This window comes from Clinocottus analis, unplaced genomic scaffold (assembly GCF_023055335.1).
Source record: "Clinocottus analis isolate CAN_PGR_092001 unplaced genomic scaffold, fCliAna1.0.p SCAF_12, whole genome shotgun sequence".
In the NCBI taxonomy this organism is placed as follows: Eukaryota; Metazoa; Chordata; class Actinopteri; order Perciformes; family Cottidae; genus Clinocottus; species Clinocottus analis.
The window spans coordinates 14,949,078-14,973,681 of NW_027175843.1; the positions used below are offsets into that span (position 1 = coordinate 14,949,078).

Sequence of the window (24,604 nt, forward strand, 5' to 3'; positions counted from 1 at the left end):
TCTGATTTGAGAAATCGTTTCAGTGTGGTGTAAGAAGAGCTAGTTATCATTAATATTTTAGAGGTTCTAGAAATCTGCACTGGAACTTGTGTTACATATCTTAAGAATTGGATTTGTCAAAATGTTGGTGGAAAGTATTGTGTAAGGCTTCATGGTTGTATGTACAATTCTGGATAAAGCGCGGAATGACGACATGTTTTAAAGGATGTAGGCAAATGGAAATATGGATCATAATAATATAGAACATAGTAATAATTTCTGAAAGTACAATAAGCAAAATGTATTGCCAGCTCTGTTTTGTAATATTAATCTTAACCCAGTTAATAACCCAGTTTGTACAAATATCTTTAATCATGGTGAGTAGTGAACCACAACTAGGTCTCTGAAATCAGCTCCCTTTTCAGCGTTAGAACGTACTATTGTCCATGTCCTAGGTATCTTTTTGTGACTTTCTGTGACAAATTGTACACAAATCTGATTTCAGCTTTCTGAAGTACTTCCAGATTTACATTCTGAATATGATCTTCCTTCAGGATGAGAACTCTTTCTATCAACAGTTGGACCTTGTTCGTTGTCTCCCAGAGCATGTGTGGTTGATTGAAACAGGATTTTTTCTTTAGGGCTGTCTATAGTCTTGTAATAGCTTTGTGCGAGCAGAGCAATCACAGTGCTCCATCAAGGTCTGACACATCCATTTGTCACACTCTCTGTGGTCTGAAAGAAAACCACGGGAAGATGTACACACACACACACACACACGCACACACACACACACACACACACACACACACACACATGTACACGCTCACGCACACACAAACTACCATGTAACTCCCAGTCTGCAGTACATATGGTTTATTGTATTCTCCTGTCAAAATAGAACAAAATGCACCGTCATCTGTTTTGGGCTTGGACATGTCAGGAAGCTCGGAAAGAGCCATTGAAAAAAAAAAAAAAATCCAACTTCACACTTTCAAATGGAAACCAAAAAGGTTCCAACGAGAGATTAATCAACAGAAAGCTGACATTTTTATACACCATGTCTGATCAATAGAGTCAGGGAAGTGACAAGCTAGAATAGAAAATGCATTATTAGTTGTAGAATTACAAGAAAGTACCTTTGATTAGGTCATTTGTAAATGGTAGGCACATACCACTTTATTTAAATGCTTCCTTTGTTGTCAATCAACATTTTTAGCCATATAAGAAGCAAGGCAACTGGATAATACCAAAGCCATCCAAATACAAACCATAAATACATGAAAGAAAGGAGACTGTAAGGTTTACTGTATGAGGAATGGGCCACTTTATAAAATCACAAAACTTTGCAGGAGACATTACTATGGACCATAAAATAATAACCATACGAATCGTAAAATGAAGTGACATGAAGTACACTTTTAAACCAAGTCAACGTGTTTGAAAATCCCTATCATGCCATCTTAAGACAAAAACACTGAGCTCTGATTATTCTAGCAAATGGAGTTTTTATGTTAGTTTGTTTTTTGGGGGTTATATTTTTGCTTTTATTAGATAGTAGTCAGTAGATATGAGAGAAAAAGAGGGAACTCTTGATTTACTCTAAATCTAAATTTACTCATTTCAGGCTCACTGTGATTGACAGGTTGCTGCCGCTATCAGAGCCGTATACAGTGTCTCTACATTCCAAATATGGTGACTTCCGTTCACCGGTTGCAAAAAAGTCAAGATGCCGACAGCCATAAAGCAAATTGCCAAACTCTACAAACGGATGCGTGACATCCCATGACTACATCCACTGCTTACACACAGACTTTGTGTGTTACACGTGGATGACACCCTTTACCGTCGCTGATGATGCTCAATCCGTAAGCTGTTGCAGCTGCTAAAGGTCACGTATCCTGTCATGCCGAAAATGAAAATGTCTCCCTTTTCATATTCAAAAAGTCAAATCGTTTCCATTGGGTTCAAGTAACGTGCATCCATGTCCACAGTCAGTTTTTACTCTGGTCCCACGAACAGAGGGAGCAGAGAGAAATGTGCCACGTTTAATGGTCTCTCAGATTCAGCTGATATTTGATCTAATGTATCTTGGTAGCCGAGTAGAGTTTACATATTTCTGTGTAAAGCTGCTTTTGGCGGAAACAGAAAACCTTTGATTTCAGCTCATTCAATCTGAATGAAGATCACTCGCTTCCCAAATTCCCTCAATCCCAATTAACTACAGTGGAGTGTAAGGATGGATAGGAGCTTTGCTGCATGTTGTAACAGAATGCTGGAGTAGAAGATTGATCACAGCACCGCAGGACAAAACTGACACCTTCCTCTCTCCTCTCTTCTCCCTTTCTTCCTTGGTTTCAATTTACTAAACCCTCAACGACGGCAAAGTCCCCGAATTCAATAGCATTTGTTTCTAAGGCTGCCAAAACACACTTGTAAACAATATATCTGGGGAGTACGTGAAGCACAGACATAGCATATATATATATATATATATATATATATATATATATATATATATATATATATATATATATATATATATATATATATATAAATATATATATATATATATATATATATATATATATATATATATATATATATATATATATAGCCAGTGAGCATGTGTGTTTGCAAAATCAGGATGGAATAAATCAATACAATTATTTCTGTTTTTATTCATCTTAAAATTACAATTCATGCAATTTGGGGTTAAGTATCTTGCTCGAGGGCACATTAACTTCAGCTAGCAGTGCCTGGTATCAAACCATCAACACTGCTATTGAAAGTAGATCGTGCTCACCGCTGACCCACAGCCACAAAGATTTGTTTAAATAATTCCAAAGTGACCTTTCTCTGCATTTAGTTTCATCTCCTTTATATTCTTCTTCTCATTCTCCTCCAATGCTAGAGAGTTAGAGCTAAGATTAGAGTAAGATTCCTTCCCCGAATCTCCATATTTTACCGTCTGTGTCTCTTTTACAAGCAGAGAGAGAAGAATTCGCGAGAGAAATATCTTATTTTCTTCTCAGCCCTCGAGTCATTCTAGATCTTGGATGTTACATGGGAAGGTGTGTGGGGGCGCTGGGGGTCAGATGATGGTTCCCGTAAAAGGGATTCGGTTTCATCTGAGATTAATGTTTTGTCTGGCATGCTCTCTAAAATGCACTTAACATTTCATACAAATTCTGAGGATGCTGAAAGCCGTGCCGTGCCGCACCGCATGCTTTCTCCGCGCTGCTCCCTCTGTCCTAATTGATCGAGCCGGCCAGACAATCCCGTTTTGTCTGCACTCATTTCCAGTCAAGCTTGTTTAAGCGTTACAGACTGGAGTCAGATGGCTTTGCTAAGGGAAGATGTCTCCTGCTGTCACCAGACAGACAGGGAAGACAGACACAAAGACATGGGTGGATAGACAGCAACACACTAACTTAAAACCCTAGAAGGCAAACGATGTTCGGGCTAACCTTCGCATGCACACTCATTGAGACGTCAATACAAACTGCTCCTTTAAAATTCGGAATGTCGGTGTTTTATTTCAAATCTCTTCGCAAAATGTATGGTGTATGTTCTTAGGATCTGACAAATACAGTTGCCAGTTTATGAGGTACACCCAGCTGAAACTAATGCAGTCTAAGACAACAGCCCTGCAATATATCCTGCATGAATTATCTGTGTTTTATACTCAACTTTCTGAAAGCTGCAGCCTGTGGTGCAGTCGAACTGTGTTGTGTTATACTGACAGGTGATTGTGGTATGTTGTTCACCACATGTATGGAGGGAAGCAAGCAATCCCTCTGGCTTTTTTTTTTTCCAGGAGAGCATAATCATTATTTTCCCAGCAGGGAAAGGTCACTTGTCAGGAAAATGTATTCGATGAATCTTATAGTCTATCTGTCTATATCTTTCAAAAAGACAAGACGATTAATGGACGCCATTATCATTATCAAAATAGCAGAGGACTGAGAGATAGAGAATCCATTATATATTCTGGACCTTTCTTTGAAGAATTAATGACTTTGCAAACTTAGTAGTATTTGTTTTGTTTTTCGGCCCATGTTGTGTTTTACTTTTGCATTTAATTCAATGTCAGGTGTTGCCGGCTGTCCACAGCAAAAACTGTGCCTACGCAACATCCCGCCCACCCAAGCTTACAGCCATCTTAATTCTCACCTTAACCTTCAATCTCTATCCTAAAGCATCCCTTGAAAACTGTCCTCCAATTTCTTTCCCCCCTTATCTTTTCTATTGTTACGAGAGAAGCTGTTGGCCCTCGAGCATTCAGAAGTGCTGTAACACACACACACACACACACACACACACACACACACACACGCACACACACACACACCTCATCCTCACACATTGTTACAAACAGCTCTGCATGCACCATCCTCTCTTTACCTCTTGTCCACTCTGTCTTACTGTCTTGTGCCTCCGGTACGCTTCATCTTCCTCTTTCCCCGTCCTCGTGATATCTTTCTCCCATTTTCTTCCTTTTCACCACCCCTTTGTCTCAACCCTCTCTCTCTGTCTCTCTGACAGCCTCCTCTTAACAGAGAGCAGCAGACTGTGAAAACAGGCAAGAGGCACTGTGTTGCGGTTGCGTTTGTGTGTTGCATCCTGTATGTCTGCAGAGGGAGGGCAGTTTAATTAACTAAATGAAACGGTGGAATACAAGTGATGTGTATAATGTTACTCTAGATGACGCAGTTACTTCCCGTATTCTGTTTAATCATAGCTTGTCTCCTCTTAATGCTGCTGCCTTGAGCTTTAACACTTAAAGTGAATTGGGGCAGAGAGAAAGAACAAATCAGATAGTGCTAACCCTCAACAGTTTAAAATGTCAGTTGTCCTTATCATTGTCTCCCGTGTTTGGCTAAAGTTTACACCAGTTAGACCCCTGCTTTTGAATCATGAGTGCAGATCAGAATAAAGATTAGCTTTCAATACTGAAAAGGTTAAAGTGTAGACAGAACTGATGATCAGATACTCTTCTCATGAATTACAGAGTCACACAATACAGCATAAAATAGCTCCAAATAACTATCTACTCGTATTTAAGTATGAAACAATTATAAGTCGACACTGAATTCATGTTCTGGGTCGATTCTATTCGTGTGTGTCTGTGCAGCAGCTTCCCTCTACCTGGGTGACCTGGTCTTATCTAAGCTGTCTATGGATGCACCCTGATACCTCACCCACTGGCAAAGTCTGTGTGTGTGTGTGTGTGTGTGTGTGTGTGTGTGCCGCTGTGTGCAGCCGTCACTGTGATCTCACATCAGTCAGAGGCTGCTGAGCCAAACATTGACATTCCAGACTGCCTGCCCGCCCGCTTGCCTCTTTGTCAAAAATAGATATGTAAAACGACAAGCTCTTTCCCCCTCGTTTTTCCCACGCACAGTTTGCCTGAGCCGGTGGAGGGATAAAAAAAAAGAAAAGAAAAGGTCTCTGGTCCGTGTCAGCTCAGATGAGACAGAGTCAACGTATTTGGAGGGGAGGGACATAGCACCGTTTAGGCAAATAAGATCAAGGAGAAGAGGTTAATAGGAGACAATGTTCATGCCCTTATCCAGGGTTAATCCTGCAGGTAGATGGGGTTTTACTGGCATGTGGGCTTTAAAGCTGCAAAAGAATTATGGTTTTGCCAACAGTGAAGATGCTGTATGTTCATCGTGACTTGAAATCTGGCAGTTTTCACGTGCAAACATCAAGGGATTTGGTGCTTTTGTTAGCCAGGGGGTTGAATTTGCTCTTTGTTCGCCCCAAAACGGCATTGTAATTGAAACAGGAACATTGCATGAGTTTCTCTCACTGCAGAGTAGCACTCTTACCTCTTAGTCGAGCATTATAGTTATGTTAGCTATGTAATAAAAAGTACAAATTTCTATCACTTTTGCTCAAAACGGTTTTACTTATTCCAAAAAAGGAACAACCACATATTTCATGCTAATAAGACACTTTAATGTGACACAGACAATATATCTGAAGCTAATGGGAATGCTATTGGTTGCAGGTATTTGATCATTAAACAAAGTATCAGACACGTTATAATTTCAAGCCGATGACGGACGCTAGATGAAAAGTTCAGGGACCATGCAAAGGTCATCCTGAAGGAGACATTATTGAGTGTCCAAAGGTTTATGGCATCACATGCTGTCGCCGACATTGCACCCAAAACTATCACGTCAACCTGCTTTTGGTGCTACAGCTTTAAAGTCAATGCATCAGCAAACTCTCTTTCGTCGGGCACTAAAGTAGGCACCCCAGAATCTTGTTCATGGACAGTTCATGAGGTCACATGTTTGTGATGCAGTGTGGGGAACAAGGCCGTTTCTTCTTAGAGGACTCCCTCGTTGACTTCAAGGAATGTGGCTAGTTTGCAGCCGTTAATGGCAGCCTTGATTGATTTAATATCAGTGAGAGGAGGGATCTCCAGAGGGCATCGTTGTGATGGACATTATACTGGGCTTCATGGCATACATGTGTTACCACACCAGCAAGCGCTAAACTGAATCCAGTATACAACAAAGACAGAAACCAACATGCTGAATGCTTTCTTTGGCCGAAATGTATTTTTTCTATGAAAGGTGACACTCTTTATTTTATTATTTTCCGTATTAGCGATGACATTTAGAATAAGCCACTCTGTTGTCTTTTTAAGGGAAACACATGCTTGGCTTTACACAGCAAATTCATTTTGCATGGATAAACAAAAGATCCAAAATGTGGAAATAAGGTGCCTCTGATCACTGCACATAGTTCAGGTTCAGTTGTAATACATTTAGAAATATGAAGCGGTGATATATTCAATATTCTGGACCCTTAATGCCTAACCTAATGGTGAACCTAATATTGTCTTATCTCAAAGAAGTGTATACAAGCATACTCTGCAAAGATGTCACTGACAGTAAAATGTGCTTTACACTTTCAGAAGGGAGCTGTTTGCTTTGCTGTTGTTTATTCGGGTTGGTCTGTTGTCTGTCAGAGCAGAGCATTGTGACAGTTTGCTCTGTGTGCTGCAACTTGGGGAAATGTTGCTTTTCCAAATTAGATGGCAAAAGTGGAGTTCAAACCGGGTTTCTGAAACTCAAAGAAAAGCCAGGGTTAGCCCTCGTATTGGCAATACAGGCTTATGCTTGACGTCAAAATCAATGAGCAGCCAGGCTGTACTCAGCGCTGATAATGATAGAGGTGTATGGGTAAATTATTACGGTGTCAATGTCTGACCGAAGAAATAATTCCAGTGTAGTGGGAGGAATTTACTCAACAGTCTGTTAAACCTGCAATCAAATGCCTCAAGGGAACACTTTAATTTTATGAGTTTTGCTCACTGGTTTGTCATTAATTTTCCGAGGTGTTTATACTATGGCCAGAGTACAACTCTAGAGGAACCACTTAATCTGTATTGTTTGGCTGTTTTCAATGCTTCACACACGAAGATAGTGGTTATCAGCTCCACACAAACATCAGTCCAACATGAGCAGTCTTTAAAATGTCAACACGGGTCGAACTCTATCTTCAGTGCCCTCGGCTCTCTTAGGAGGATGACTGAGGCCATCACCAACAGGGTGTCACTTTGTGAGAGCGCCACAGGGATGACAGATGGATGCGGGTGCTCTGCCTCCACCCTGCTGGCCGCCCAACCACTGTCACTGTGATGGATGCAGGAATGAGTGAAGCACGGGGCCTTTGGATTTCATTTGCTCACCACTGTTCACTTCTCCTATTGATTTGGGGATGTGCCGGCGACAGGCAGTGGGATACAGTGTGTGTGTGTGCGTGTGTGTGTGTGTGTGTGTGTGTGTGTGTGTGTGTGTGTGCGTGTGTGTGTGTAAAGAGTAATGTGGCTTGTATCTTGTTTTGAATTGAAGAATCAGTCCCTTAAGAGCAGTAAGACACAACCAGATATATAAGAAGTACTAAAAATGCATTCAACTTACACGTCAAATAATAAGCATCGCACTCTGATACAACCAAATTGTCTACTAGAAAATGATTTAAGCTATTGTCTAAGTGCTAAAAAGTCTAATTTCTCAAAAAGACATCTATTTTTTTATTTGTGAAACACTTGCAGTTCGTCATCACAGCTTTGTATGTTACAGATAATAATGAAAAGGGAAATCTCTTTCTGTTATATCGTTGAGATGTGGATGCAGCTTAGCCAGACACATGTGTGTAGCAAATGCTTATAAAGTTACATTTGTAGATTAATATGGCCAGGGCGGCACATATTAGCGCTGCCGGACGATAGCTCCCATTAACTTTGCAACATTTTTGGCGACTGTTGTTCCCACAATCTTAACTGGGAGCTGCTCCATTATGGCCTCCTGGATCAAGAGGAGGCGCACTTTGTCTCCATCAGCGATGCTTTGTGCTCATAGTTGAAGTTTTCCTTGACGTCCAGTTTCATTCATGTGAAAATGCAAGCCGTAATATCTGCCCAGGGAATTGTTTACTATTGTTTTTGTTTGGTTTGGTTATGTTTTACTTGTCTAGCAAATGGGCTTTAATTGCATTACATTGTGCAACGCTGTGTCGCATGATGACAATATATTATCCTTGAATATGGACATTGCTAATCAGCTGATCGCCACACAGCTGTGATTGTGACGCATGCATGAAACAGATGATGGCAGTCAGCTATAGCGAGTGTAACTTCAGTGTGCTGTCTGAACTAACAGTATGCTCCATCTGGCGTACAGGTCTGGGTCTGAATGATAACGATTATAGCGATAATCTACTGAAATATCAGACGTCTGATATTTGCAGTCAGCTTCAGAATGTTATGTTCATAGAATTGTGTCTTTATATTTCTGCATTCCACCTGCAAAGCCTCGTAATTATAGATTGCAGTCATTAGTAATTATCATTATATATCCATTGAGTGTACTTAATCGTCCATATCTTAGAATATTTATATAAAGCCAATCTAATGGGTCGATCTAACTCCTAAGGAAAGTGTTTCAAAGACAAAATGCTATTCTCAATAATTTTAGACAAACTTAACGAACTGTCGGCTACCCAATAACGTTAAGGTTACTGGCTCTGTACTCATATAAGTCTACCACCAGGCTGTAGAATGGAAGATATGACATGTTCAATATTGTTATGCAGGTTCTCTCCAGTCTATTGATGTCAATATTCCTCATTGGCAAACCTTTACTTATTGAATTGGAAGTCCTAAAGTACACAGTGGAAATCTATTTCCATAATTCCTCAATCAAAGTAGTGATTGTCTTGTGGCCACTGTCAGACACAATGACTTTAGCCCCACTGGTCCCTAATGAGCTTTCGATAGACCAACTCCTGAAACACACACACACACAAAATGATGAAATGTACACACAAATGCAAAGATTTTGGGGTAAATAATGCTGCATATAATAATTGATTGATTGTGTTCAATTAAGCTTGTACTTAAACACAGTGAGATTTTAATTAATATATCAAATATATCAGATATCCTATTTGTAATTGTTTAGAGTAAGAGTAAGTCTGTTTTGTAGAATACATTTTATTATATTTTATGTTATTTGGTGGGTGAGTGATGAGTTGCAGGTAAGGAAATGGTTTTGAATATAAAAATGTTCCTGATGGTCTCTGAGACTAAATCACAGGAAGTGGTTGGTGAGGGGCTGGCTGATTTTATTCACTCTCTCCAACAGTCGAAATTAGCAGCCAGTGATCGTTAATATTCAGTCATAAAAATGCCGCATGAACATATTCAATTTTGCATTTGCACATTTTCTCCTCACTTTTTCCCCACTCAGTTTTAGTTGTTTCACTTTCTTTTCCTTGTTTGTTCTTTTCTCATAAAGTCAAAGAGCTGACATCAAGTTCCCTCGTGAGCAAGGACTCTTCATCCATCTCCCTCATTTCTATTGCTTCCGTGTGTGCGTGCGTGCGTGCGTGCGTGTGTGCGCGCGTGTGTGTGTGTGTGTGTGTGTGTGTGTGTCTGTGTGTGTGAGTGTGAGGTGGAGGCAGAGGCAGAGGCAGAGGTTTTTCATTCATCACTGAGGGAGGCTCTGGGATTAAATAAAAATCTCTCAATCCCACTGTCAGTGGCATCACACACACACACACACACACACACACACACACACACACACACACACACACACACACAGTTAAGCAAGATGAGACAAAGTGTATAGGGGGAAAACGGAGATAGAGAGGGCATCAAATATGAGACAAACAGAAAGGCATGGGGATTGAAAGGGGAAAAGGAGAGAAAGATAAAGGAATAATGGGGAGATAGTTTAGATAGAGATATAGAAAGAAATAAAGAAGCAGGGGAAAAGAATGTACCAGAAGAGAAAAGAGAAATGGTATTAATTACCGGGTGAATGCACACTAGGTATGAAGAAATAACAAGTCACCTAAAAACACTATGCAATACTTCCTGTTACAATAAGAACAAATGGAAATGTCCTCAATAGACCCTGACGCTTCAGATTAAGTTATCATTTTCTACCAGAGTATTAAGTGTATCATGTTTAAATTGTCTTCCGAAACAGAAGCGTTAACATCCCCTTCATGGGATTAAATGCGTATTTCGAGTTTGACAAGGCGCTGTGGCATGTTGGTGCTGCCAAATGCGACTAAGTGGTATCTTTTCCCAGACAAACTGTAATGTGATATATAGTAATAATTTAATCACCCGGCTGTGAAGTTAATGGCAAAAAGGACGAGAGAGATAAATGACCCAACAGGGGTAAGTCCAGCAGAGGGAGTAATTCTCGTTGTTTTAGAGTTAATTAGTTTGTCCTCACATTGATGAAATAAAGTATAGCAATTTTAATTTTGTGTCAACTTGTGTCAAAGATGGCAAAAGGAATCGCTTTTCAGTGTTTTGTGTGGACATATCGTCTGCAGGAGGGAAAGAAAACACAAAAAGAGAAACAAAAAAGATGGAGAATGATCTGAAGAAAGAAAAGTGCTGTGTTCATGCTGGTTTTTAAGTTTTTCTCTCCTCCCTGGTCTTTATCTTTGCTTTAATTAAAAGAGGAAGCCTCCAGAGACCAGACACACCTGCTCCCAACTCCACTGACACCGTATGTGTGTGTGTGTGTGTGTGTGTGTGTGTGTGTCTGTGTGTGTGTCTGTGTGTGTTTGTGTGTAACCACAGCAAGAGCATGTTTTGTTCTAAGAAGAGCCGGTGAGGCTACAGGACACTCGGTAGTGTCCTGCAATCCCCAGTGAGGACAAAAGAAAAATGAAATTATAAATATTTATACAGATCAAGTCTCCTGTGGCACAAATGAACACCTGCGATTTGACTGTATTCGTCTTTCACACCAACAATATACAATATGCAGTGTCCTTGTTTCCCATCGGACATTTGTAATTCCTCCCTAAAATTGCTCTGGGGCCTGCTAAATTTCAGCCTCCGAATGAAATTATGTACTGTATTTATTTTCAGTATTCATTCTTCAAGCACACAGATATTTTTTACGGAAATTCAGTATCCCAAAGTCCAACCATTTCCATACTTTGGACTATCAAGACTTGTTTATTTATTGCCATTGATTGAAATGTATATTATAACCCAAATGTACATAGTTGTATGTGAATCAGTGAATTGAGGGGATTTTAGTTCTTACTCATGGCATCAATAAAACACTTGCTCCATCACGCAGTAACTGCACAAAGTAGACTCTCCTAAGTAACAGAAGGACTAACTGCCTTGCTATTCCCTACAGTGGGAATTGCACTCACTGTATGTTTGTGTGTGTGTGTGTGTGTGTGTGTGTGTGTGTGTGTGTGTGTGCACTTGTGTGAGAGGTTTACCACAATGAGCACACACGTCTCCTGCCAGTCTAAAAGTGCTACTCCTTAACTGGCCCCATAGTTGCTTTCAGTAATATACCTAATTATTAAGTCATTCTTTATTAGCAGGTCTTAACACACTCTCGTTCACACAGAGCGACATTTGACTTTTAAAATATATTGAATTCTTTTCTTTTCTTTCTTTTTTTTGACCCAACCAAGCCGAACTCATGGAACTACTAAATGTTTAATTTCGAATGAGGACGAGTAGAGCGGGTTATGACACTATATTTAAAAGTGCTGTCCTCCATAGGGCTCCAGGTTTCACAGTTTAAATAAAAAGAGCCCATCTCCGGGCGAGTGGCCAGTGAAATGACTGGCTCTCTTTCATGCGCCAGAGCGATGGGCTATAAGGGCTTTGGTCTCAGGCTTGCAATCAATCAGACACATATTCTGACCGTTTTTCAATTATGCATGTTCAGGCTCGATGGCACGTTATTGAGGGGGCTTCACTTCAAGTTTTCTTCTTTGAAAAAGAAGCTCTTATTCAGATGCCACGCCAGCGCGACACACACAATAAAGTGGCTCTGATGCCGTCAGGTCGGTGATTTCAAAGGGACTTTAGGCTTTGGCCCCTTCGGGTGTGACGCTGTTACCGGAGCGACCCTTATATCTGGAAGTCAATTAAGAGGAAATCAATTTCATTGCTTGTAAGACAACTTGGAAAAACTCAATTTCTAGCTCTTGTAAACGTAAAGCAGCAGAGTGACTCATTTTAAAGTGCTGACTCCACGTAGCTGCTCGACATTATCCGCTAGCTGAGAAGATGTGGAAGTCTTGGAGGCGTTTAGATCATCTTTGAAAGGTATTTAGTTGGGGATTGGAGTAGCAATATGTTCCTATCACTGTGGGTTGTTTTCCCCCTTAGGAACAAGCCACAATAATATATCTGCCTCTATCTCTCTGTCTCTGGCCACAGTCTATCTACAGTGTTGTTTGAGCTCATTTAATTGCCTCCTAACTTTACTCATTCTCTTGGATCTCCCGATGAAACACTTTGCAGCATCCCTCCATGCATGCTTAACATGTTTTATTTTCATGTCTTTCTTTACCTCCTGCTTTCTATCTTCTCTCTCTCTCTCTCTCTCTCTCTCTCTCTCTCTCTCTCTCTCTCTCTCTCTCTCTCTCTCTCTCTCTCTCTCTCTCTCTGTTTCACACAACCTTCACACCCTACATTGTAACAAAAGAATGTAGTCCATTAGGAGGAATGTTTTCAGTCATAATCAAGACATTAGAACTCTGATCCCTTAAGTACAGCAACCAGCCTCATAATACGTTAGAAAATGTCCTGAGAAGAAAGGCTAAAAGCTATTTCTGACTTTGCTCTGTCGACTCACAAACACAGTTCTGTGAATGACTTTTCAGGCTCAGTTCTGTAACAGTCACTACCGATAGCTAATAGACTCAGTGGATTGCTTGGTTGCCCTTTAGCAACCAATAACGGAACATAAAGTTTAATGAAGACACTTGACACCACTCTGTACTTTAATGTCAGTCTAGCATCATACACTGAATTTAAAATAATTGTCAGAGACCAGAAAACATGTATTTAGTGTAGAAAACATTCTGACAAATACAGAATTTGCAACAATATTGATAATCTGGATTATTAAATGCTAAATCTCATCTATTTATCTCTTTGAGCTTGAAGCCATTGATACAGTTTCACAACACGTCTTGTCGAAACACCTTTATCGCCAATCTCAGTTTGTTTGTGTGTTCAACAGACTTGTACCTTTTTTCATACATTTTAATGATGACCTTCTTAATTCCCAAGTCATGTTTCCAATGTGGAAATATCAAACATCCTTTTGAACCAAGACAACGTCCTGTATTATCTCAGTTTGTTCAGTCTCTCTTCTAAACTGTCGTACTTTATTGTTAAAGCTTTTGGAGCCCGAGGATGCTGAGGGTTAGGATCTTTCCTCCTACTTACACCTCTGCAGGTCCACAGCGGACTAAGTGGTCAAATCAGATAGAAAAGGCCTGAAGGGTTGATTGAATCAGCATGTTTAAACACTTGTGCAAGTTCCATGGCCAGACCAAGCTGAGCAAATGTGTAATAAAACAGCAGAAGCGCCAAAAATATCAATTTCAAGTAAAAAAACAAACAAAAAAGAAACACGATGTTGCCATCTTTCTGAGCTCAGCCGCCTGTTACACCATGGAGACCGACCTCTAGTGGCCGGACTGTGCTCTACCAAATATCACATCAATGCAGCATAATAGAAAGTGCTTCGGTATTGAAAATCATTCCGTTTGGGTCTTTCTTTTCTGGATTTCTTCATACTCAGCTATAATACCGGAACCCTGTCCAAGCGCAGCTTACTGTAGCTTCATACTTACAGGAAAGACAGGACAGTCGTTTTAATGCTCTTTCTAAACTCTAGGTAAAAAAAACAATCCATATATAAGGGGAATACATATATCTCCCATGATGCTGAACTATTCTTTCAGTCAGAAAATAAACTGATTTACAGTATGTACAGTACAACAAGGCAAATATGTAGGTAGACATGTAAATAAGGTTGAATCTGGTTATGAATAAACCCAATGTTTAACTTCTATTAATGTGTAAAGCTACACACAGTAGATGTCTGTGATACTGTTTCTTATTTACTGCAAAGTTAACAGAGGTGAATTTATCTCACCTTTTAGAAGCATATTTTCGGCTTTTAATACAATACGCATATTTTACCTTAATTTATTGAAGTTATTTTGTATGGCCAAGAAAAATCCATCGTGCATCGCCTCACATGTAATGGGCAATATCACATTTAATCAGAATCTAATTGATTGACTGTAATTCTACAATTACACCTTGAGGGAAGAGCAGATTAAAGCCTGTCGTCCTTGGATGATTGAATTAGGACATGTTATTAAAAAGGATAATGAGTATGTGAAAGCAAACATTTGGCTTTGATTACCACTCTCATCAAGAGGTAATATTTAGCTAAGTGCAAAACAGCTTATTAAATGCACAAGCTTATCAGGCAAATAGTATTGGTAGATTAACCAGCAGCTCCATTGCAACTCTCTGGACTGTGTTTGTCTATAAAGGAGTTGTTTTCCAGCCATTAATTAGAATGGGGGATCTCTTCTCTCAGACCGGGCAACGGGGACATAACGTATGTGTTTGTGTATGTTTGTTGTCGTCAGTTTACATTTTCAACACAAAAATGATAGTTGTGTGACTGTGTTGTTTGGTAATTAATAGCTTCATCGTTAGACTTCCTTACCTCACCTCCCACTTGCATCTCTTGCTTGTCTCTGTGAAAATGTGTTGATTATAGTGTTTGGCTCCTACCAGGAGACAGTACTCTGTGTACAAGTGTGGCTGAAGTTATGGTGGGAGTAGTAATAGTTTTAAATTATACCCTCATCCTATAAAGATTAAGCAAAATGGTTTGGATATCAGTCTAAAAATAAAGCCAGACACACACAAAGGCCAACGCAGCAGCTTGTGGGCCCAGTGCTGCATTGTAAGCGAAGTGATTTGAGAGCCCCTTTTCCCAGACAAGTAATTTGATTCTTGGAGGTCGGGGTTGGATGGTTTTGGGGTCGCCCATGTAGCCAGTCCCCACTCTAATAAAACCAGAGAGCCGTGCGGGACCAGGGGGCTAAAAACCCCCATTAACTCCTCTCCCATCAACATGGGGACAGGTAACCTCATGACCCTGCAAAGCTGCCATACGGCCTGATCATGTGACCTGGGAGGTGCAGAGCTGATGACTGGCAGCTGGAGTCAGACAGCATTTAGGAGGAAACACACCTTGGAAAGTACCTGACGGAATAAGAGCAAAAAAGATTTTTTTTTTTTCTTTCCTGCCAGTGTTGAGGATATTATTCTGTCCGTTTAAATCTCTTTATCATACCTATAATACACATTTTGAGTTACAACTGCTAAAAAGTCAATTCATTTCCTGCTTGGCAGTTTGCGCCCATGTCCAGTACGTGCTGTGGATGGGAGCTCATTCAGCAAATAATGTGTTGATTGAAGTTACAAACAACCAATACCTGTATGTGAATGTAATGTAATCCATTTAGAAATTAGTAGCCAACATTAAAGGAGCTTTGTCATCAGGGTTACAGCTGCAAGCTGGAAACGAACAGCAATCTCATGTGATGATGGCAGATGTTTTGTTGACATATCCCTCCACCCAGATCAACAAGTATTCTTGGGAGCCCACATATCACCTTTACACAAGGGCTCCCATGAAGGTAGAAACAGGCAGATTGCAATATAATTTGCATACTTTAAAACAGATGAACCATTTGGATATCCACGACTCCGTGGCATGTCTTTAAGTGCCACAATCAGGACAACATTTACATTTAAAACCTTACTAAAAGCAACAGTGTGCTTCATTCTGGCCATCACATATTGAACAGACCAGCCTGCTGGGGCCACCCTCGGGACTTAATACTTTGAGTCTTATCATTTAATTACTATTGATTCATTAATTACTATTCTTTGCTTTTCCCTCTTTCCCTCTTCTTTCATCTTCTCCCCCCCATTTTCTTCTAATTTCGTATTTAGTGGGACGCCATCACGGAGATGGACGAGCACAACCGGCCCATCCATACTTTCCAGGTTTGCAACGTGATGGAGCCCAACCAGAACAACTGGCTTCGCTCCAACTGGATCTCTCGGCAGGCTGCCCAGAAGATCTACGTGGAGCTTCGCTTCACCCTGCGCGACTGCAACTCCATCCCATGGGTGTCTGGTACCTGCAAGGAGACTTTCAATCTCTTCTACCATGAGACTGATGAGGCTCACGGTGTCAAATTCAAGCCCCCACAGTACACCAAGATAGACACCATCGCCGCCGATGAAAGCTTCACTCAGATGGATCTCGGCGATCGCATCCTTAAGCTCAACACAGAGGTGCGTGAGGTGGGACCCATGACCAGAAAGGGCTTCTATCTGGCCTTTCAGGACATCGGGGCCTGCATTGCCTTGGTTTCAGTGAGGGTTTACTATAAGAAATGTCCGTTCACGCTGAGGAACCTGGCCTCATTTCCGGACACAGTTCCTCGTGTGGACTCTTCTTCATTGGTGGAGGTGAGGGGCGCTTGTGTTGACCACGCTGAAGAAAGAGACACACCCAAACTGTTCTGTGGAGCTGATGGAGACTGGTTGGTCCCCTTGGGAAGATGCGTCTGCAGCGTCGCGTATGAGGAGATCGATGGCTCGTGCGCTGGTGAGTTTTTCCCCGTTACGTCGTTCATTCCGCTTTAAACTCATCAGTTTAGCGTTGGTTGACACTTCAGCAAGTCTCGCAATACAGCGACATATGATGGTGAAACTGGCTCTAGGTTTGGAGTATGGACCTTGTCAGTTATATGCTTCAGCTAATTCGTGCAGCTATCTCAGAATACCAACCTCTGACTTAAGCATTATTTCATGTTTTTTATCAGCATCAGTAGCCCCTAATCAGCTTCTTTCCCTCTGGAAACGTGTTTCGTCTGAGCAAACCAAACCGCCAAGATGATGATTGTAGTCTGCTATGGCCTTGAATTAATCATGTCCAACACAGAAGTGTACACACGTGTTCATGTGGTCAGGATAAATGTTATTTTCCTTCAGTGTTCACCACCTGAAAACTGACATGAAAGGTATTCTTTAAGATTGTACAGCTTTCAACTGAGGGTTTCAGTATTTTTAGCACTATTTGCTGTCTGAGAACTGAGGTGAATTGCACTGTCAACTGGGAAGCTGATATCTTCGGTCTAGTCTATTAAATATAAATGCAGTACTGTTCTTTTTTTTTATACAAACATGCTTCCCTTACTTGCACACTTTCTGTATATCCCCTCCATTTTACAGTCGTCTTTATTTGTAATCTTTCATCATCATATTATGACATACAGAGTATAGTAACTAGTCCAGGAAGTCAGTTTCCTCTCAATAATACACTGCAGATATTAAAGTATCAGCCAGTCAGATAGTGTCTGATGGGAAATCTGCAGGGCTTCGTTTCTATTTACTTCATGTGTTATAACAATACATGCGACGACTACAAATGATACATTATGTGTCAGTGACTGTCCCTATTGCGGGGCTGTCATACACAAATGATTTACAAAAGCCAGTTTATCTTTCACCTTCCCTCTTCATTCCTTTCTGCTCCTTATCCCCCCTCCTTCATTTCCCTCTGCTCCCCTGGTTATTGCTTGCTGCTAACTGTGGGGAATAAGATCAGATGTAGGGGGGTTAGAGTGTTTAGGGCTGTTAGTGTGATTGCAAAAAGCTGCCGTGGTTATGTCTTAGGCTGTATTAGTGTGTGTGTGTGTGTGTGCTAGGGTAGGGTGTTACGCTCAAATTCACCAACCGGCCACTAACAGCAGAACAACCGGGAAATTATTGATGTATTCACACACGGGAGAAGATTGTCTTCAGGGATTTCTGCCAGAAAGGGTTTTTTTGTAGCCCAAACCGTGATCTTTTCCTTAACCTAACCAAGTAGGATTGTTGCCTAAACCTCAGAAGATTTCTGACAGAAAGAGATTTTTGGTACAAAGCCCTAAAAAATCCCTCCCTACACACACACACACACACACACACACACACACACACACACACACACACACACACACACACACACACACAAGCTGCAAGTTTGTCACCTTCCTCAAGCTCTCGTCGCTTTTTTTGTCTAATAAATAAGCAAAATTAACTCTTTATTTAACTCATTAACTTGTTTAGGGAACATAAAGTCCGTATTTATTGAAATTCAAATGTGAAATTCAAATATAATATATATATGCAGGCTATATGCACTGTTTTTCTCTTTTTGGGCAGTTGGAGAAGGTCCTGTGCCCCGTAGGTCCAGACACAGTGAGGGCGTGGTAAAGATGCTGGCGTCGGTGGATCTGACGTTGCGGGTGGGAGCGTGTCGGTGCACATAGTGCTGTGTCTTGTGTCGAAGCTGAAAATCCTACAATTGGAACTCTTTCAGTGGATGTGTACTGTGTCTGTGTGATTTGTATGTGTGTGTGTGTGTGTGTGTGTGTGTGTGTGTGTGTGTGTGTGTGTGTGTGTGTGCGTGTGTGTGCGTGTGCGTGTTTGTGATCGTGCAAGCGTATAGGAATATTGTTGTGCATATCAGTGGGCTACCACCCGCTGTCCCAGGGGCTACCTCGGTGTGACAGATTACCTCGGCTGGCTTGGTAGCAGTTTGATCCTCAACTCTCTGATATGAGCTTTGGGTTATCGCTGGTCGTACTACTCACTGTGAATGCAATAGCACAACAACAGAAATACCTTCATGAAGGTCCAGTGCAACTTATTTTCAAGCCATGTAAAGGCCTGATGTCAGGGCAACTGGTCTATGATACAGTGCAGATAAATCTGCAAATCTACAAGCGGCCCAATGTGCTAACAGAGAAACTAGCTGCAAAAACAGCTGTAACAATATATGTTATGCAGTTACTTCATTGTTACCTGCAAACAGTTTAAGATAAAGAAAGATACTGGCTCTTAAAGATAGCTACTAGTTGTACAAACTCTTCTTGCTTTTATCTGTATTGACTTGGCATTTGTTAGACTTAAATAAAGACAATGGACCCTTATATTCCTTTTCCCCGAATGAACTCGGAGCACGATAGATGGAAGTATTGCCACAAATTGGATGACATAAGTGCAGTTTTGTTCCCCTTCACCTATCGAACATCACAGCAAACCTGCTCTTTCTGAAAATGATTTCAAGACTATTCACTGCTCCTCTCCCACCATCCAGAACCAGATGTCCTTGTACAGTTGATTACCATTCATCTTGTGACGGGGACCGGCGCCGTTTCCCAGCTGCACTCGCAGCTGCATCGCAATCAGCGGGCCAGGGGTTAAACTGCAGCTGTGATTAGAGCCGGACTGTCGCAAACTGGTTACTTAATTTATGTCTGTCCCTTTTATTAATTTGCCAATGCTATATATAGTGATTTTGTGACAGAACAAGTGTTATAATGATGAATAAACTCACTCTTGAGGACTTGTAGGGAAAAACATTGTGCATGGTGAGTTTGCTTGCAGCTTGAAATATGTTTTCAGGCTTGTTTTTTTTATAGAGGTGATTGCATATCCAAATGTAAATGTTAAGCGTACTTTAAATCTCTCTTGGATGTGTTTGCTTCACGTCAGATCCATCATAATTGTGTTAAAAAACAGGAATTTCTGCTCTTTTCCATTTACAACAAAAAGTGTGGACAACATGTTCACCTTTCGGCATCCCCATAGGCCCGACAGACCACAATGATGTGCCTTCCCTCTTCCCTCCTTTCTATCCTTCACCCCTCGCTCTCTAAGAATCAGATTTCACAGTTGGGTTAAGATTAGCCCTTTGGGCAATGTGATGGCATTTTACTGCAATGTCAGACCTGAAATGCAGCCCTTGCTCATTGTTCCAGGATTTAAACAAGCGTCTTTATTAAAAGCCTCCGCACAAGGTACCACTGGAACGCCCTGGGCATTGAAGGAGAAAGTCTGAGGTGGCTGGCTAAGCTAATGCTTCAATTCCCAGTTTACAACCACCCGGTCCCTTAAGTGCTACGGCTGCCTGACTTGGCTGGAAAATAATGACAGGTATAAAATGATCTGTGATTTCAGTAAAATACCCTTGTTGATGAATCTTTTTAACAGAACAGGAGTGACCTTTGTGCTCCTCATCTTTGCTTGACTATGTGTTAAATTAGATTTATATGTGTGCATAGCAGTTCAGTGTTTGTGCTTACCCTTGTTCTATTGTTTTTGTCTGTGTATGTCGATAGATGGATGGATGGATGGATGGATAGATGGATGGATGGATGGATGGATGGATGGATGGATGGATGGATGGATGGATGGATGGATGGATGGATGGATAGATAGATAGATAGATAGATAGATAGATAGATAGATAGATAGATAGATAGATAGATAGATAGATAGATAGATAGATAGATAGATAGATAGATAGATAGATAGATAGATAGATAGATAGATGGATGGATGGATGGATTTTAAAAAAATAGAATCAAATGAAAGTACATTGAGAGAAAAAAAAAGAAAAACCGGAGTCAAATTATTTTTAAGGTGCACATACAAGCTATTTCTAGTGTAGCTCATGCGCTCACTTTACAGTAATACTGCATTCAGATGGAATCCGGCACCCGGTCGACAGCAGAGGAACAACTCTGTCTCGATGGCACAGAAAACACAAACAAACCTGACAGCCTGACAGAATGCAGCACCTGTCACACAAACCAATTGTTAAAGTCCAACATGGAACTGTCAAATGCATTTTAATTAGAAAAAGTGCTTAAATTGAAAGAGATTCCTGTGAATCTTGCTGTGGCGCCAAAGAGCCCCATAGTGCTGCCGTCCTGTTTAGTATGTAAATAGTTTAAAATAACCCCAAACAAAAAAACACTCCAGTTCTGAATTGCAAACCTTTAATCGTCCCAGAGAAGAGATGAGTGTAAATGAAGACTCCACTGAGGTAAGAAAAAAAAAGGACACGCTCTCCAACCAGCTAATGCCAAATAATCATTTTTTTCTAATTCAAACCAAGTGCTTTTGGTCACAATAGTACTCTAATCCCCTATTCATTTCCTGGATGAAGTTTGGAGTGTCAGTGTGCTGCAGTGAGGCTAAAGTTAATCAACTCTATCAGCAAGACCCCATACAACAATAACCCATACAAGCCATGGTTCAACTGCCACGCTCCTCCGTGTATCGACTTCGAGGCTGGTGACCGCTTCCTTTTAGCACACATTTACTTGTTATGATACTTTGCAGAAATTCATATTTGTGCTGTGATCACAATAGACGGCAGCTGGCTTTGTGGTACAGACGTGACGCAACCAGTTGCACAAAGGCTATGTTGTATGAGTTATAAAGACAGGCGACCCAATGCACAGCCCCACTAATGGTTCAGCACTATTCCACTTATCTACAGCTGTGAGTCGCACATTAGTTCTTTAATAGATTGATTTGAGCTGCCTGAATCAATTATTCACAATGCGGCTTTGTGAGAAGAGTAGAGGATCAGATGGGAGGAGAATAAAACAGTTTAAGAGAAAAACGTAAATGCATTATTAATTGTTTAAAATGAACATACACAGGTCGAGGTGAGGTGCAATGTATAAAAAATAGTATTTTATCAAAGAAGAAAATAATATTTTTTTTATACATTGCACCATGGCGTATTCTCTTTGTTTTAAAATGTATGCAAGGAGACATTGTGTGGACTAAAATATCCTTCAGTTAATTATTCTTTTCTTCAAGGAGCACAGTTAATCGGTGTGTGTGTGTGTGTGTGTGTGTGTGTGTGTGTGTGTGTGTGTGTGTGTGTGTGTGTGTGTGTGCGTGCGCGTCTCTCTCTCTCTCTCTCTCTCTCTCTCTCTCTCTCTCTCTCTCTGTATATATATATATATATATATATATATATATATATATATATATATATATATATATATATATATATATATACATATATATATATATATATATATATGTATATATATATATATATATATATGTTTATATACACACATAATATGTATATATACATACTGTTATTTAACCAAAATATAATATGTACCTCCACCTCTTCCTTGGCACTTCTCCAGCACTCCGGCATGCAACCGGCTAGTGTGCCTATGGCTAAATATAGAGCTGCACACAGACAGACACACACAAACAGACCATAACATCAATAAGAGCAATCCTCGGCGTTAATGCAGGAATACGCCTCGCTTCCCCTAAATGATTGACACACACATTCATTCAGTCTCTCTTGCTTCGTCCTTTCCCGTCCCTCCATCCCTCTTATTGTAAGACAATCTCGCTGATGCTGTTACCAGTCAGTGTTTTACAGCAGCTCTTGTGTGTGTTTGCTGGGAGAGCTCTCTGCAGCGCTATGAATAATGTAATCACAATGTGCTTGTGTGTGTGTGTTTGTTTATATGTGCGTGTGAGCCAGTGTATTCAGAGCTGGGTGCGATTTGTTATGTGCTGAACAAAAGCGGTTCTCCCCAGTGTTGGGCTGGAGCAATAAAGCAATCTATTTACATTTTAAACTAATGCAGCGCCACACACTTTGAGAATTACTGTGCGCCTCTCATTTTAAAGAACGATGAATACCCCCGAGGAGGAAAAATAACACAACACAGCGTAACATTTTAGAATTTATTTTTATTTTTTATTTCACAGTCAATGTTTCGAAAAGTTTTTCACAGTGTAAAAATAATGAAGAACAAAGCTGGAGCTGGATAAGGCTTCGATGTGTACAGAAGCAACACTTTTGTATGTATTTGACATCATTTTTTTATTTTTCAAATAAGGCTGACATTTCTCTCAGACTTCAATTTTGAGCAAACATTTAACACTGCCCGGGATGCCACTGAATGCACATTTGGTGTCGAAGGTCTGCTACACATTGGTAATTGGGCAGCTAACAGGAGCGACGGCATTCATCTTAATTGGAACGCTGGTTTACACATCCAGAAGAAACTTTCACATGAGACATTTTCAATTACAGCACGAAGACAGTCAGACAACAATTACAGCACATATCCTTCAACCTGTCAGCCCGCCAAATGAGATGTCACACACAAACACACACACACACACACACAAAAGAGGGCTGCACAGGCGAAAAACACACATAATGAATCGACACACAGGGGCAAAGACGCAACACCAAACCACCTGGCATCGTGGTCAACAACAACATCCACGACGCGCACAAAAGCCTGAAATGCGCTCAAGCGGTTGGTTTTAATGCAAGAGACAGCATTTTGCTCTCACAAAGTATGCTCTCACAAACACACACACACACACAAGGAGACGCACCAGGGGGCTCTGGCTGGCATCAGCAACAGAGCTGTTTACAGACGGGCCACACTGCAGGGAGACACTGTGACATTTCAGAAAAGGATAGTTTTAGTTTAACAAGCATGACCCTTCAGGCTTAATTGGGAGTGTCTGGAACGGAAAGAGAGAGAGAGGGAGAGAGATAGATAGAGATAGTGTGTGTGTGTGTGTGTGTGTGTGTGTGTGTGTGTGTGTGTGTGTGTGTGTGTGTGTGTGTGTGTGTGTGTGTGTGTGTGTGTGTGTGTGAGGGTGAAAGTGCTTGTAGCAAATCGGAGATTGTTAGATAAATTTAACCCCACTTCATTCAGCATCAACACACACACACACACACACACACACCCACACATACACACAAACACGCACACACATACACGCACACCTAGTTCTGAAGGACAAATCTCTTCCTAAGGGCAAAGCTGAGGTATATCATCATCTGCAGGGTCTGGAGTTCCTCCTCGTACAGCATGAAGATGACGATTCTCTTCGTCTTTTTCTCGTTTTCTATCTCCACGCATCCGCCGCTCCTCAGGACATTTCTAATCAGACATGAGGACATGTATGAATGTCCCATTGAACTGAGTATTTGTATCCACAGTCCTGTGTACTTCATACTTACGTGAATGCAAATTATACAGTGCGACCGTATGGCTCTTTGTTTGTTGTCTACACAGCCATTGTATTAGCATTTGCCTCGGCAGCCATCAGGAATAATATAATTGAAAGCTCTTTGAACGCTGACGATATGCTAATGCTTATTTCCCCCTTCCTCATTACGCTCAGTGTACCGCTGAAAGGCAAGGCGTCCCTGCCAATAGCATGATGCGGCTTGGATAATGCCTGGTGTAAATAGCTGTGATCTGCCCACTGCGCGTCTGTCTGTCACTGCATGCTGTCACAATTATCACTGAAATGATCCCAAATCAAAACCATTAACAT

General features: G+C 40.9%; 1 protein-coding gene across 1 annotated transcript in view; it reads left to right on the plus strand.

Annotated features, from left to right (window-relative positions):
* epha6 (eph receptor A6) overlaps positions 1-24,604 on the plus strand; it is a 131,712-nt gene that overhangs the window by 17,357 nt on the left and 89,751 nt on the right. Inside the window, exon 3 of the mRNA XM_068571845.1 lies at positions 16,355-17,018. Coding sequence (XP_068427946.1) covers positions 16,355-17,018 — 664 coding nt within the window. The remainder of the gene's footprint in view (positions 1-16,354; positions 17,019-24,604) is intronic.